Source organism: Xyrauchen texanus, chromosome 11, assembly GCF_025860055.1.
Source record: "Xyrauchen texanus isolate HMW12.3.18 chromosome 11, RBS_HiC_50CHRs, whole genome shotgun sequence".
Taxonomy (NCBI): domain Eukaryota; kingdom Metazoa; phylum Chordata; class Actinopteri; order Cypriniformes; family Catostomidae; genus Xyrauchen; species Xyrauchen texanus.
The window spans coordinates 10,679,886-10,694,401 of record NC_068286.1 but is presented as its reverse complement, the minus strand read 5'-3'; the positions used below and the strand labels follow the sequence as shown (position 1 = coordinate 10,694,401).

Genomic DNA, 14,516 nt, shown 5'->3' with positions numbered 1-14,516 from the left:
ACATATTACAATAAACAATTATATAATTACAAACTCAGCTTAGGCAATACTTTCCAGTATCATTATGAAATCCTCCAGGTCTATACATTCCAATATATTCCAAATATTCATGACCTTTTTAGAGGCTATACATTCCAGAAATATAATACCATGATTAGCATGACTTCATCAGATGTATACATTATAATATCATTATGACCTCATTTGGGCCACACATTTGAATTATCATTATGACTTCATAAGAGCGACGGTATTCCATCATTATGAGCTAAAACATTATTTTAAGGAGATTTTAATATATGGAACATTGTAGCAGTCATTGCTTTATGCTGCTTTGGGCTAAGGATATTTGATTATATTATTAGATATAAATATATATATAAAAAATAACTATAGACTTACACTGCAAGTTGTTTCTCTCTCTCAAACAAGCTTAAGGTAGTGTTTGGATAAAGGGATGCCTGTCTCTATAATACTACTGCAATATTATACTTCTCTGTTATATAGTGTTAAATTATAATATTCTGAGTTGTTTTGAGTCCACATTAAATGCATTTATGCAAGCGTAAACCACAAGCAATAAATACCTACCTGTATTTATTAAAAACCTTTCTATTTTTCTACTTTATGTCACTGAGAAGCTGACTATGTTAAGTGTGGTGTAGTTTGTTGAGGTAGTCTCAATATGTTGCAATTTGCTGCCATCTTTTGGTCATAAAGTACAATTACACTGTTACATGCCCTTTATTATTTATGCCCATGACATGCCAAGTCAATGATTTTGGCACCAAAAGAAATGGACTTTTGAGATACAAACATCTGTAACTTGCAAAATTATGTTGTGAAAATATGATACTATTTTATGTAACTATATGTAACAACTTATTGGGAGCTCGTCCGGGATTTTATTTATTTTAAAAATGTTTGCAATGGTGGCATTGCACAGGGTTATAGGAGTTGATTTGCGTTGATACACATATATACAATACATTTTATGTGTATATTGTTAGTTTTATATTAAAAAAATTGGAAAACAAAGAAAGGCTCAAGGTGTTCAAACATTTGCATTTCTTTATTATAAGCAAATTGACTTTTTCTTGCTGTTAATGGCTACAGAAATAAATGGCAAAAATCCACATATCTACAGACCTTTTTAAAACTTTATACAAAAGGAGCCCAAACTGTACAATAATATTATTACATATAAGCAGTAAAGTGTACAGTAGTATACATATAATGAATTGATGAGCAAAATCACGCTTTGTGCAGATGAAACAAAAAAGTAAAGATATTGTGTTAATCTGAATAGGCTGGCACAGACTAAGCCCCACTACAGACAGTAAAGCCTTCAATTGTAGCATCTAATGAAATATTTGGTTACACCTGCCTTTAAAACAATGACTGTATTTCATTTGTCTTTCTAGTGTCGGTGTGAGCAATGACCATGCAAATGTCATTTTAAGAACTATCCCACACGTTTTGTTTATAATGATAACCCCCCACCCCCCACCCCAAAAAAACAACAAAAAACACAGACAGTTAAAGCTATTTATTTTTTGTTTTTTAACTTCTGTATTTACTGCAACTGATTTCTCCATTGACCTTTTGGTTGTTTTTAAAACAGTAACATTCTAACTCAGTGACAGTAAGTGCTCTTCACCCTCTAGATACAAAAGTAGCAAAAAGACATTTCCACAAGATATACAAAATACCTATATCATACAGCCATTTCAGATAGACAGAATACAGTGTTTGCCAGTGCCTGAATGCACCCGAGGCAGCTAGCGTTTAGAGATACAATTATTTCTACATTACAAAAAAATTGTTCTGATTCAAAACAATAGTTTATCGGACACACACACACACACACACACACACACACACACACACACACACACACACACACACACACACACACACACAAACAATTGTGAAGGGGGCATTTGTTCTAGAATAAACTTGAGCTGTGGTAATATGTAGCTTTTATTCTCGGCTACATGATTAACGCTATGCCATTTTTGTGGTGCACAGCAGTAACGTTTTTCTTTTTTGTTACATTCAGGAAGCCAGAGAGAGCTGCTGAGCAACAGCAATAGTTGATACAAGTGGTAAGAAATTCAGAAGAATGCAAAACAATAATATAAATACATTGACAGGCTGAAATTAATTAATCAGTTTACCCCTATTATTATTTGGGTATCTCAATAATATAATTCCAGCACATTCTTGTTTTCATTTAGATTTGCGAGAGTTGTATCGTTGATGTGTGTTACATGACTTAAACTGGACTCAGAGACACTTTAACAGAAGTTATAAAAATGGTTTATTAATTAAAATATGACACGACAATGCTTCATAAAGCTCAGTGGTTGGTCCATTACTACAGCGACATAGAACATGCAAATATTCAGATCTCGATAATCAATGAAACTGTTTTTTAGTTTGACTTCCAGATTTGACATTCGATGAGTAAAATTATACACTTTTGGACCAGAAATGAAATTTTTCCGTGAAAATATTAGATAAATATATTATTCATTCATCCACTTGCCCTTTGTAAACCTTGACATCAATATACTCTAGATTTAGATACATTATAATGTGTGCATGAAAAAGGACATTCCATTATTGCTATACTGACTGTGACTTTTCATCCAAATTAAATCTCTTTTAACCACAAAAATAAATGTCCAAAAGTGACCCTTACACCCCTTAACAAACTAATGTTACCCATATCAGCATTGTATAATTAGACATTCACTGTTGTAGGCCAACTGACGGGCAACATATGCATGTGCATGCTGGAGTTTCCCAGAATTCAACGCTTCACTGAACTGAATGCATGAACATACACTGAGGTGAAAAAGCACCAGAAGGCACCTACCCACAAGAAGCTTGGAGTACCAATCAAACCAGTGAACTTGAAAGACTTTGACATCACCTACTCTCTCTAACCAAAATCCTGACTCTAACATGGATGATGGTTAAAACGGTGAAATGGGCGTCTGGCCACGTGAGAACTGAATGATGATGAGGAAACACATGCAAGGAAATAGGTGGCGATTAGATGAAAGAGGACAGCTCCAGGAAAGCAACACTACATTCCAGAAAACAGAGACAAAGAAAAAACAGGCATGGAATGAGAAGGATAGCAGGAAAAACATGCAGACAAGCTTCTGAGAGATTTTGAAGATCAAATGCAAAATTTTTTGGTTCGGGTTTATATCAGTTTAATCAGTATTTCAATACAATCTGGTATTTCCACTGAACTGAACTGCTTTCACATTACATTTCAATTCAGATTCAGTTTGAATAAATATGAATGTGAATTAATAGATTGGACGGAAATAGCACTGAATGATGAGTAATCAAAAAGTAAATGCTTTTTATGGGAATGTTTTATAAAATGAATGTGAATTATTATACTTGACAAAGATGAAATCGAACTAAGAGTCATCACATTTCAATTCTTTGACTTTTTATGATAATTGTATCATATTAAACAGTTATTACACTGAACTGCTTTCACTTTGGATTTCAATTCAATTGAAATTAGTGTGAACATGAATTTATAAACTCAACAGAGATCAAACAACTATAAATGATCAAATAGCAATTTTTGACTTTATGATAACGTTATCTTATTAAACAGTTAAGACATGACTCTGAACTACAACCCCAGTTCCGAAAATGTTGCGACAGTATGAAAAATGCTAATTAAAAATCAAAAGGAGTGATTTGTTCATTATATTCACCCTTTGTTATATTGAAAGCACTACAACTACACATTATATGATGTTTTACCTTTAACAGTTTTTTTTAATGTGCAGTCATTTCAAATCAGATGATTGAAACACACTCCAAAAATGTTGGGACAGTCGAGTGTTTACCACTGTGAAACATCATTTCTTCTAATAGCACTTATTAAGAATTTAGAAACTAAAGACACAAGTTTGTTAAGTTTAAAAAGTTGCACAATTGTACGGGATCATTGTTGCCGTATCGTGCACTTCATAATGCACCACACATTCTCAATTGGAGATGGCCTGGATTGCAGGAGATGGTTGTCCTGCTGAAAATGCCAGGACGTCCCAGGAAAAGACGGTGCTGAATGGAAGTATACGCTGCTACAAAATTTGTACATATCTGTCTACATTCATGGTGTTCTTGCAGATGTGCAAGTTACCCATGCCATGGGCTCTGACACAACCCTGGTCCATACAGACACTGGCTTTTGGACCTGATGCTGATAACAGCTCTTTGGCCCAGAGAACACGACGGGTGTGTTTTTAAAAAACTATTTAAAATGTGGACTCGTCAGACTTAAAAATACCGTTCCACTGTTCTATATCCATCTAGGATGAGACCAAGACCAGAGAAGTCGGCAGTGCTTCTGGACAGTGTTGATGTTGGGCTTCTGCTTTGCATAGTAAAGTCTAAACATGCATCTGTGGATGCAGCGGCGAGTGGTGTTGACTAACAAAGATTTACTAAAGTAATCCCAAGCCCATATTCATGATATCCATTACAGATGAATGATGTCTTTTAATGTCTGAGGGATCAGAGATCACGTGTGTTCAGAAATGGTTTCCATCTTGCCCCGTACACACAGAGATTTGACCAGGTTCCTTAAATCTTTTAATTATATTGTGCAATGTAGAGAGTGAAATGCCCAAAATCCTTCCAATTTGTCTTTGTGGAACATTGTTCTCAAAATGCTGGACTATTTGCTGATTCATATGTTGACAAATTGACAAGTCTCGAATGATCCTTGCTCTTGAAGGACTAGGTTGTTTTTGGAGGCACCTTGTATGCCATGACGTGATAGCCTCACCTGTTTAACATTGCCTTGTTATTTTAACTCGTCAAATTGTTATTAGTCTTAAATTGCCCATCTCAACTTTTTTAGAGCATGTTGCAATCATCTGATTTGAAATTACTGTACATAAAAAAAACAATTAAATTCACAAGGTAAAACATTATATAATGTTTATTTGAGGTGCTGTCAATTTAGCAAAGGGTGAATATAATTTACAAATCACTCCTTTTTGTTTTTATTAGCATTTTTCATACTCTCCCAACTTTTTTGGACTTGGGGGTTGTACTTTCACAGTGGACTTCACTTAAAATGAATGTTAATGACACATCAAATAGCAATCATGTGTTAATAATAAAAATATAATAATATAATAATAAATAATAAAACTGTGTTTTATGAGAATGCTGTCTTCCTAAACAGGTAAGTCATATGGTGTGTGTGAGGCACGTTCTCTGGATACATTTTAAGAAGCTAATGTTCTATGTGATTTTCTATCAAAGTGCACAGGACAGTGAACAGAGGCCATCTATGATGCTGACCTTGCTTAGGCTGTTAGTTTAATGAGTTGTTTGTGATCAGTAGCACAGGCTTATTATATCTGACTTATAAGATGATGATGAATTAGTAATGTTCAACAAAGAAATGATACAAACAGCGCAGCACAGGGCTCCAAGAATTACAGACAAAATGCTTTGGGAACAGTCAAATAGGATGTTACAGTACAATCATGAAAATACAATGACACGCTAGTTTGTCTAGACTTTTGTGAGCATACAGACATTAGGACCAATGTCACTTTCTGACAACTTTTTCAGCTAATATGCAAGCTGTACGATAATTTTTTTCAGGAGCCCTGGGCTGTTTTGTTGCCGCTGGAAGATGTCGAGTACTACTTTTATTTGTCAACATCCTCAGCTGGTGCAATGTCAACTTAAGGCAGTGTGGTGGGATTCTTCTAATGCTATCAAATACTTTTACTTCATTTCTCTTTCAGCATAAGGCAACTAACACATTTGTATACAACCTTTGGTACCAAACTGGGGTGTACAAGATGGGAAACGTTGTATTAAGGCAGAACATTTATGCTAAGGTCACTAGTTGTGCTAGCATAGCCTTTAGCATTATGTTTCTAGCACTATACTAAAACTAAGCTATAGGAATATTTGATTAGGGGGTTGTAGAACTTAAAAGCAAATCGTTAAGCAGCTAAGTAACTGCCCGTCAATAACTTCAACAAGGGGCCCATTCACACAAAACACGTTTTTGCGTAATTCTGCACTGTTTTTCACATTATTTTTCTGTGTAAACATGCTAGATGGACATCTTTGAGAGTTGCGGCACATCTCGCTGTTTTTTTCAGCGTCTTGCAAAAGAAGTTCCGCAGTTTTTTAGACGCTGTGTCAAGTTAACCGAAATGTAAGAACCTACAACATTTAAAAACATGTCTCGAAACATCAGAATACTTTACCATTTGTTATGCTGCATCTAGCTTTTGTTACAGAACGTGTTCAGTCTGAATGGTCCCTTAGGCCACATCCACAATAATCCGTTTTTGTTTGAAAACTCAATTTTCAGTTTCCTAATGCCACCCTTTTCCAAAGTAATTTTCTAAATGCACCATTCAAAATGCATGAGGAAAATGCTGTTCTACTGTGGATGAGAGGCATAAAAGTAGCAAAAACAATGGGTTTTCAAACAAAAATGTATGAGTTTGGATGTTGCCTCAATCAATGGATTTAGAACTTCAGAGCCGTTGAATGTGAAATATCCACCAATCTTGAAGTAAAAGGGTTAAATATAATGACAGTCCAGTTACAACTTGTGTTCTTGTAGTTTTTTTAACAAATGCCAATGCAAACACCCACGGTAAACACACCAATGTTGCTCTAGTACAGTGCAGCAGAAATGGCCAAATTTAGCCACTTACAATGCAATCTGACAAAGACAATTTCAGTCTATGGAGTGTTCCTCGATAACATGCTTGCACAAAGGCAACACCAGTTTGTTCTATAAAAAAAGTAGGATGAGAAAAGAGAAGGAGCACAGGACAAAAGGGAGGGGTAACGACAGAGGAAAAAAAGAGAAAAGAAAAAAACAGGACAGTCAGATTTAAGAGCATCCAAGGCCATTTTAACTGTCATCCACAGGTTTATATTCAGACATGTTGTATCAGTGCTTGATAGGGAAAGATTTGTACTACTACTGTCGAGTGTATTTGTTTCAAGTAATTTTTCACATGACGGATTACGAGAGGGAGTAAGTGAACTAACACAAACACTCACAAACCACAGTGTAAAGGGAAAACACACTCGCGTTCAAACATCTACACACACTCTACATAAAGAAAACAAGGTAAATGGGTCCCAAGGCTGCTTAGCACAGTACCCCACACTTGCAGATGGTGCAGGCAATTTTGTTTGGCCTTCCATCAGCCTATAAATTAACACACAGCATCACTACCGCCCATGTGTTGCTTTAGTGTACAGTAAGTACACAACAAAAGTGTGCATTTCCGTGCTTTTGTTTTAGGCAATGACATGGATAACAAGTCATGATTGAACTAGATTTAGTCAAGATGCAATCCAAATCTTGAATTTGGGATAATCTAGGTCAAAATCAGAGCTCTGGACCAGTATAGACTAAACCGATTAAACTTTTGTTTTTCATTTAGAGACCATCATACAGAGGTCTCGGGCCCTGGTGCACTGTAAGCGTAAGCTGCCCCGGAAAATCTTGGGTTCTCCCCTATTCGGGGAAAGGAGTTGAAGGTGCAGTAGTCAGGCCTGCCCCCCCAGTAGGTACACATTAGTTTTTTGGAAGGGGAGGAGTCAGACCTGCAGTGGGCGTGGTTCAGGCTCTCATTGCCCTGTCTGTCGTGTTTCCGCGCAGGTGGAGCGTGGAGGGAGGAGAGGGGGCTGAACTCTGAGAGGTGGCCCTTATATAGTCTATCAGCATTCTGGAGAAAAGAATACAAAAAATACAGTGAAATACAGGCATGTATGTGCAGACATTGGACATCAACATGTCACAAATGCAGCTGAAACAACACACTTCCAAAGCGCCAGTTAGAAGCAGTGCAAACAATAACAAAGTATCACAATTAATATGAAATGACAACCCATGTTTACCACATGCAGTTGCAAAAGAGTGTGTGAGAGAACTCAGTCCTAGAAAATTCACCAATTAGACCACTTCAGAGTAAGCTAAATTTATTCATCAAATAGAGGTGGATTAATTGAGAGGCAGTTAGTGCCATTTTAAAAGGTTGAATGGAAGTTTCCAGATTAAGTGGTTTGATAAATACAGCTAGAGTGTTTTGAATTCAATGGTGGGTCTAGATTAAAATGACTTTCCAAGTCTTCGGTTACAATATTATTCTGGAAATGGCCTCAGTGGTGTCCCTAAAGGAATTGTTCACCTAAAAATGTTAATTTAATGTCTCATTTACACCCAATATTGTCATTCCAAACCCATATGACTTTTTCTAATGCAGGACGCAAAAGGAGATATTTTAAATAATATCATGATTGCTGATTTCCATACAACATTATATTCCAAATATAATAAAAATATATTAAAAAATGTCATAAAAGTAGTCCAAGTCGATTTATCTTTTAATGCTCCAAGAGTTACTCATTGTAATTTTATTTTTACTGGTAAATTAGATTAGATTTACATTTTAAATTAGAGTGCTATGTAATTAAAATCCGTACTAGTAAAAATTTAATTATGACGAGTTAATTTAATTTAGCCTTCCATTGTCCACACGACTTATGCATCATATCCGAGTCTTCTGAAGGCTTACGTTCACTTTGTATGGTGAACAGACATATAAAACAGATAAAAAATCACTCTCAAATCAAATCATGACTCAAATAATTTTGAGAGCCCATATCAAATATGGCGACACATCAATTACATCAAACCTCATTGGTTCCAATATGCTTTGATGTTATTTACATTTAGCTATATTTTATTTGGGCTCTGTATGCATACGTTGATCATTTGAGAGTAAATACCAACTTTAAGTCTGTTCATCATACAAAGTGATCGTATGGAATTTGATGCACAAGACTATCATGATATTATATGGAAATCCTTTTGTGTTCCGCATAAAAAATGTCTTTGGGTTTGAAACGTCATGAGGGTGAGTAAATAATTACAGAATTTTACATTAAGGGTAAACTATTCCTTTAAATTGTGCCTTAATTTTGCAAGTTGGTTTAGTAAATATCATGCCTCAAATCACTTATCATATGTAATAGAGTGTCCTGTGCATGTTTTAGATTAACAGAAGTGGTCATTTTCTAGGACAGAATAGACACTTAATGGCATTAAAATCTAAAGGGTTAATTCACGCAAAAATGAAAATTCTCTCATCATTAACTCATCCTCATGCCATCCCATTTGTGTTTGATTTTCTTTATTCTGCTGAACACAAATGAAGATTTTAAGAAGAATATTTCAGCTCTGTAGGTCCATACAATGCAAGTGAATGGGTGCCAAAATATTCAGGCTCCAAAATCCACATAAGGACAGCATAAAAGTACTCCAGACTAGTCTGGTGGTTAAATCCATATATTCTAAAGCGATATGATAGGTGTGGGTGAGAAACAGATCAATATTTAAGTCCTTTTCCTTCACTTTCAATTTCTCCTTCTGTTTTTGGTGATTCACATTCTCGTACACATCTCCCTCTACTGGGCAGATAGCAGAATTTATGATAAAAAAATTAGTTAAATATTGATCTGTTTCTCACCCACACCTATGATATTGCTTTAGAAGACATGGACTTAAACACTGGAGTCGTATGTATTACTTTTATGCCGTATTAATTTTGGCACCCATTCACTTGTATGGAGCAACAGAGTTCAAATATTCTTCTAAAAATTTTAATTTCTGTTCTGCAGAATAAAGAAAGTCATACACATCTGGGATGCCAGGAGGGTGAGTAAATCATGAGAGAATTTTCATTTTTAGGTGAACTATCCCTTTAAAAATATGTAAATACTGTATGTATTTTCACTTATTTAGTGACAATATACAGTAAGAGACAGAATCAAGAGAAGCAAGATAATCATGCATGTCAGGGGGTTAGATGGTAAGTTGTTTACTGTTTATACAGTATAATGTGTTTTTGTTTATATGTTTGTGTATGTTGGGAGCAAAGACTGTCCAGGTGACCTGTTGGCTGCACATGTTCCACACACCAAACTACATACCAATACTTTATAGCACACAATAGCTTAATCCTGAAGCTTCAAAACTACACCAAATTAGTCTGGAGGTTTCACACCAAGCAACAAACCCACACAGGTGTACCAAAGATCTTCCAAACTTTCACTGGTATGAGCCAATTAGTAGGATTCTAGAATTCTCAGATCACCTAAATTCTAGAACAGCACACTTCTTCTGAGAACTCTAGAGCTCCAGTTGAGATTGGATTAGTTCTGTCTGGCTTTAGCCTTGAACTCCACATACTCTTTACCATCAAGCTGCTAGGCCTCAGAGGTGTTCTGAACCCCATCTAGAAGAGAATCCTGACTGTGTGTTTCAACCCTTTCAAAGATCTTGTCAGCCCTCATTCTCTGTGAAATATCACATAGAAGCAAACTCAAATATTGCATAAAAGAACAATGTGCAGTTTCTAATTCTATAATTATATTGCCTTTGACATTTCTTGACTGAAGTAAGGGGGTGTTTACAGTAGTTCATTTCATGAAAAAAACTAAATAAAATAAAATAAAATGCATTTCTATTATTAAGTACATATTTAAGTACATATTACAGATTGTCACATCATCAACATAAAATACACATGCAATACAAACATACACATCCCCGCTGAACCAAAAGTTTAAACCAGCTTAAGCTGATTTGCTGGTCTGTTCTGCTGGTTTATTTTGGGTACTTGTCAGATGGTCAGGCTGGGAGACCAACTAGACTAGCTGAAGACCAGCTTAAACCAGTTTAGACTGGTTTTTACTCAGGGATTTTATGCATGCACACATGTAGCGTTATAATACGGCTTAGAACAGATACAAAGACACAAAAGAGTACTACAAGATCTGTTACTGGCCTGTTGAGGTACAAAGAGTCCTGTCATTCCTTATGTGTAAATAAACACATTCATTACCCTGTTGTGTCTTAATCACTCACTGACAAACACATACACATGCAGAGAGAGAGAGAGTGTGCAGAGGTTCACCTCCTGCTCAGTTTAGAAACTGACACTGCTGGAGGTTTGAGAGAGCATAAAGATGGTGGACTGCTCGGCAGTTAGACACTGCCGCTTTGTCTGCCGTTACCATGGGTCACAGGTCAAGGGTTAAACACACAGGGGAGGGGACAGGTCAAGGATCAAGGCCAAGCATCAGAAGAAAGGAGAAGAGAAAGAGAGAGACAGAGGAATAAAAAGACAGGGTTTAGAAAGGTTAACAACCTGATAGCTAAGAGATTAATAAGGGGTTAAGTGTTAGCTCCTTATTTATTTTAATATTTAAAGTGAACATGAAATAAAAATGTACCTCTTTCTTAAAAGAAGAATTCAGCCAAAAGGTTTTATTATCTTATAATTTACTCGCCCTCATGCCATCCCAGATGTGTATGACTTTCTTCTGCTTAACACAAATGAAGATTTTTAGAAGAATATCTCAGCTCAGTAGGTCCATTCAAAGCATGTGAATTGTGACCAAAACTTTGAAGCTCCAAAAATCACATAAAAGCATAAAATTAATGTGACTATAATACTCCAGTGGTTGAATCCATGTCTTCTGAAGCAATATGATTTTTGGGTGAGAACAGACCAAAATGTAACTCCTTTTTCACTATAAATCTTGATATCAGCAGTCTCCTTGGCAATCATGATTTCAAGCTCGATTACAATTCCTAGCCATTCCATCATCTACCGCTCTGCATCTAGCACTAGGAAGTGTAATCGAGCTTCAAATTATAATGGTGACAAGAGACTGCATTGCCAAGGTGTACAGTGAAAAAGGAGACACATTTTGGACTGTTCTTACCTTAAACTGATTGGATTGCTTCAGAAGACATGGATTAAACCACTAGAGTTTTATGGATTATTTTATGCTGCCTTTATGTGCTTTTTGGAGCTTCAAAGTGTTGGTCACAATTCACTTGCATTGTATGGACCTGCAGAGCTGAGATATTCTTCTAAAAATCTTAATTTGTGTTCTGCAGATAAAAAAGAAAGTCATACACATCTGGGATGGCATGAGGGTGAGTAAATGAAGAGATAATTTTTATTTTTGGGTGAACTATTCCTGGTCTTATTGCGTATGATTTATCAATGGACGCTATTCAAAAAGAAAATTATTTATGACTCGCTAAGCCTATTAAACGACTTGTTCTTTTAGTCGATGTCCCAAATCCCTCTTAGGCCCAATGCAAGCATTGACAATGTGTGGTATGCTTAAACATGCTTGACACGTTTCCTTGCGATACTGTGGCGGTAACAAACCGCAGTCCTCAAAGGGGCGATAGAGTTACCTTCGACAGTCTGTGACATTAAACTCGATGTATTATTTAGGCAAGTTATATATATAGATCAGTGGTCGTGCTATGATTAGCTGTCTGACACATTTTGGAATGCAACAACACATGAAATTGAGCTTGCGTAGCTAGAAGTGTCTGCGTTCATGTATTTATGCAGAGTATGCTTCGGCCCGTACTCAACCACCAACCTTTCACGATCTAGTCGATGCGTATAATCCCTTATGAATAAGTCACATTTTTTTTTTTAGCATGAAATATCCTTTAGCTCGTAAAAAACACAGAAGTAAAATGGGTTGCAAACAGCGTTCATGTTGGCTTTCATGTCTTGCAGCTTTATTACTTTTATTGTATTATTGGATTTACAGTTAAAACTTAATGTGAAGATAACAGTATAGCTCTGGAATATTCTACAGTTTAATAGGGAAGGTTAGTGAGAGAAAAGGAACACACAGGTTAAGTCAGTGGTAAGGCAGTATGTCACACATACAAATACATTAAAGGCTTTATTTTCATGAACACGAAAAGCGCAGTGCTACGCGCAACGTCTTTTTCAATTTTCATGAAAGCACTAATTAAACCGAAATCTCCTAAACGTTTGGCCAAGAGTACGATCAAAGGGACATACTTCAAATCAGTAAAATCTGAAAACACCTGTATCATATATTGTTAGCAATTTTCTAATCTTGAATAGCTAACGCGCATACGTGCCGTTGAGTTGATTGACAGGCTATGTCTGTATCTAAAAGTTGATTGGCTCTTTTACCCTTAAGGCGGGGCCTCTTTTCTACATCCGTTAACAGTTGGCTGCCGTTGGGCGTTCCAATTTCTCCCATTCATTTTAATAGAAGTTTTCCATCTCTGCTAAATAGTCTGTGGCCAAACCTATTTGCACCTAGATTTTAGCGCATACTTGCATGAAAATACCAAAACTTGATGGTCATGAGCACTGACTTTGTGCTTATGACTTATGGCAAAGTGCTGCACTTAACGCTAGTGCTCTTAAATAGGGCCCTAAATTTATACCATGTGTCTTGACACAAATACATACAAATAATTGAATACATTGTTTCACCTAGAGTCAACAAATTCAACATTAATTGAATGACTCAAAACTCAAGAGTAATCCAATGTGATGAAGAATCTACAAATGAAGGGAATCATGAACTGCACTCAGAATTCACTTACATCAAGCATACTGGTAACCAATCCGATGCAATTGTAAGTCTAAAGACCATTTTGTACCAATTATAAACAAACTATACAACTATTGACATGCTTCAGCTTGGCAATTATTTATACAATATAAATACTGTATATTATGATATATAACATATTCATTCCTAAGGAAATGTGCATTTCCTAAGGCAAAAACCAATGTTTACAAGGCCTGAATTGTATTAATGATTTAAGTTCAGGTTGAAATGAAAACCTGCATTTTAATTTAGTATACAAAAATGATGATGATATTTTTGTCGGGTACCTTTTTCTAATACTGGCAATGTGACATTATCAAAATGTAATCTTAAATGTTGACATTGTGAAATATATATACATATTTTTAAATCTAAATATTATTAAATATTGTAGATGTTTGGCATCTTAGATGTTAACTATTTGCAACATAGACTACACATACAGATACTTTATTGTAAATGGTAAGAGTTCTTACCTGTATTCTCTCTGTGGTTGTAGGCCATAGAGCTCTACACAACACTTTCTTCACCACATCAGGCAGAAGACTGACTATAATCAGCAGAATTATACTGAGCCATGCTGGACCACTGGACAACATCTGCATGAACACATAGTACATTCTCTGATAGTTCAGGAAAGGCCTACAGAGAACAAAGAGGAAGCATACGTAGACTGATAAACTATTCAGGTTTTTATGCAATATGCTTTGTAGATCATTAAGTTGTGACATTAGACCGTACCAAATGATGCCTCCCCACAGGAGAGAGAAGATCACGTAGAAAAGCAGAGACCCCCATATGACGAAGTGGTTAATCCACGTCCAGTAATGTGTGTCCAGGGCAAGCTAAAGCGTACACACACACACACACACACACACACACACACACACACACACACACACACACACACACACACACACACACACACACACACACAGAGAGAGATGGGAGGATACAGCAGTTTAAAGGAACAGTTCACCCAAAAAGGA

General features: G+C 36.1%; 1 protein-coding gene across 3 annotated transcripts in view; it reads right to left on the bottom strand.

The window, feature by feature from the left end:
- Positions 1-1,064: 1,064 nt before the first annotated feature.
- LOC127651617 (phospholipid-transporting ATPase IH-like) overlaps positions 1,065-14,516 on the bottom strand; it is a 94,536-nt gene continuing 81,084 nt past the window's right edge. Inside the window, exons 28-32 of one of the 3 annotated variants that reach the window (XM_052137539.1) lie at positions 14,269-14,372; positions 14,004-14,169; positions 7,654-7,775; positions 6,747-6,826; positions 1,065-3,097 (exon numbers count right to left, since the gene is read on the bottom strand). In XM_052137539.1, coding sequence (XP_051993499.1) covers positions 6,775-6,826; positions 7,654-7,775; positions 14,004-14,169; positions 14,269-14,372 — 444 coding nt within the window. In that variant the 3' untranslated portion in view covers positions 1,065-3,097; positions 6,747-6,774. Of the gene's footprint in view, positions 3,098-6,746; positions 7,776-10,307; positions 10,408-14,003; positions 14,170-14,268; positions 14,373-14,516 lie in introns of those variants that run through there. The other 2 variants (XM_052137540.1, XM_052137538.1) reach the window with 2 other exon arrangements.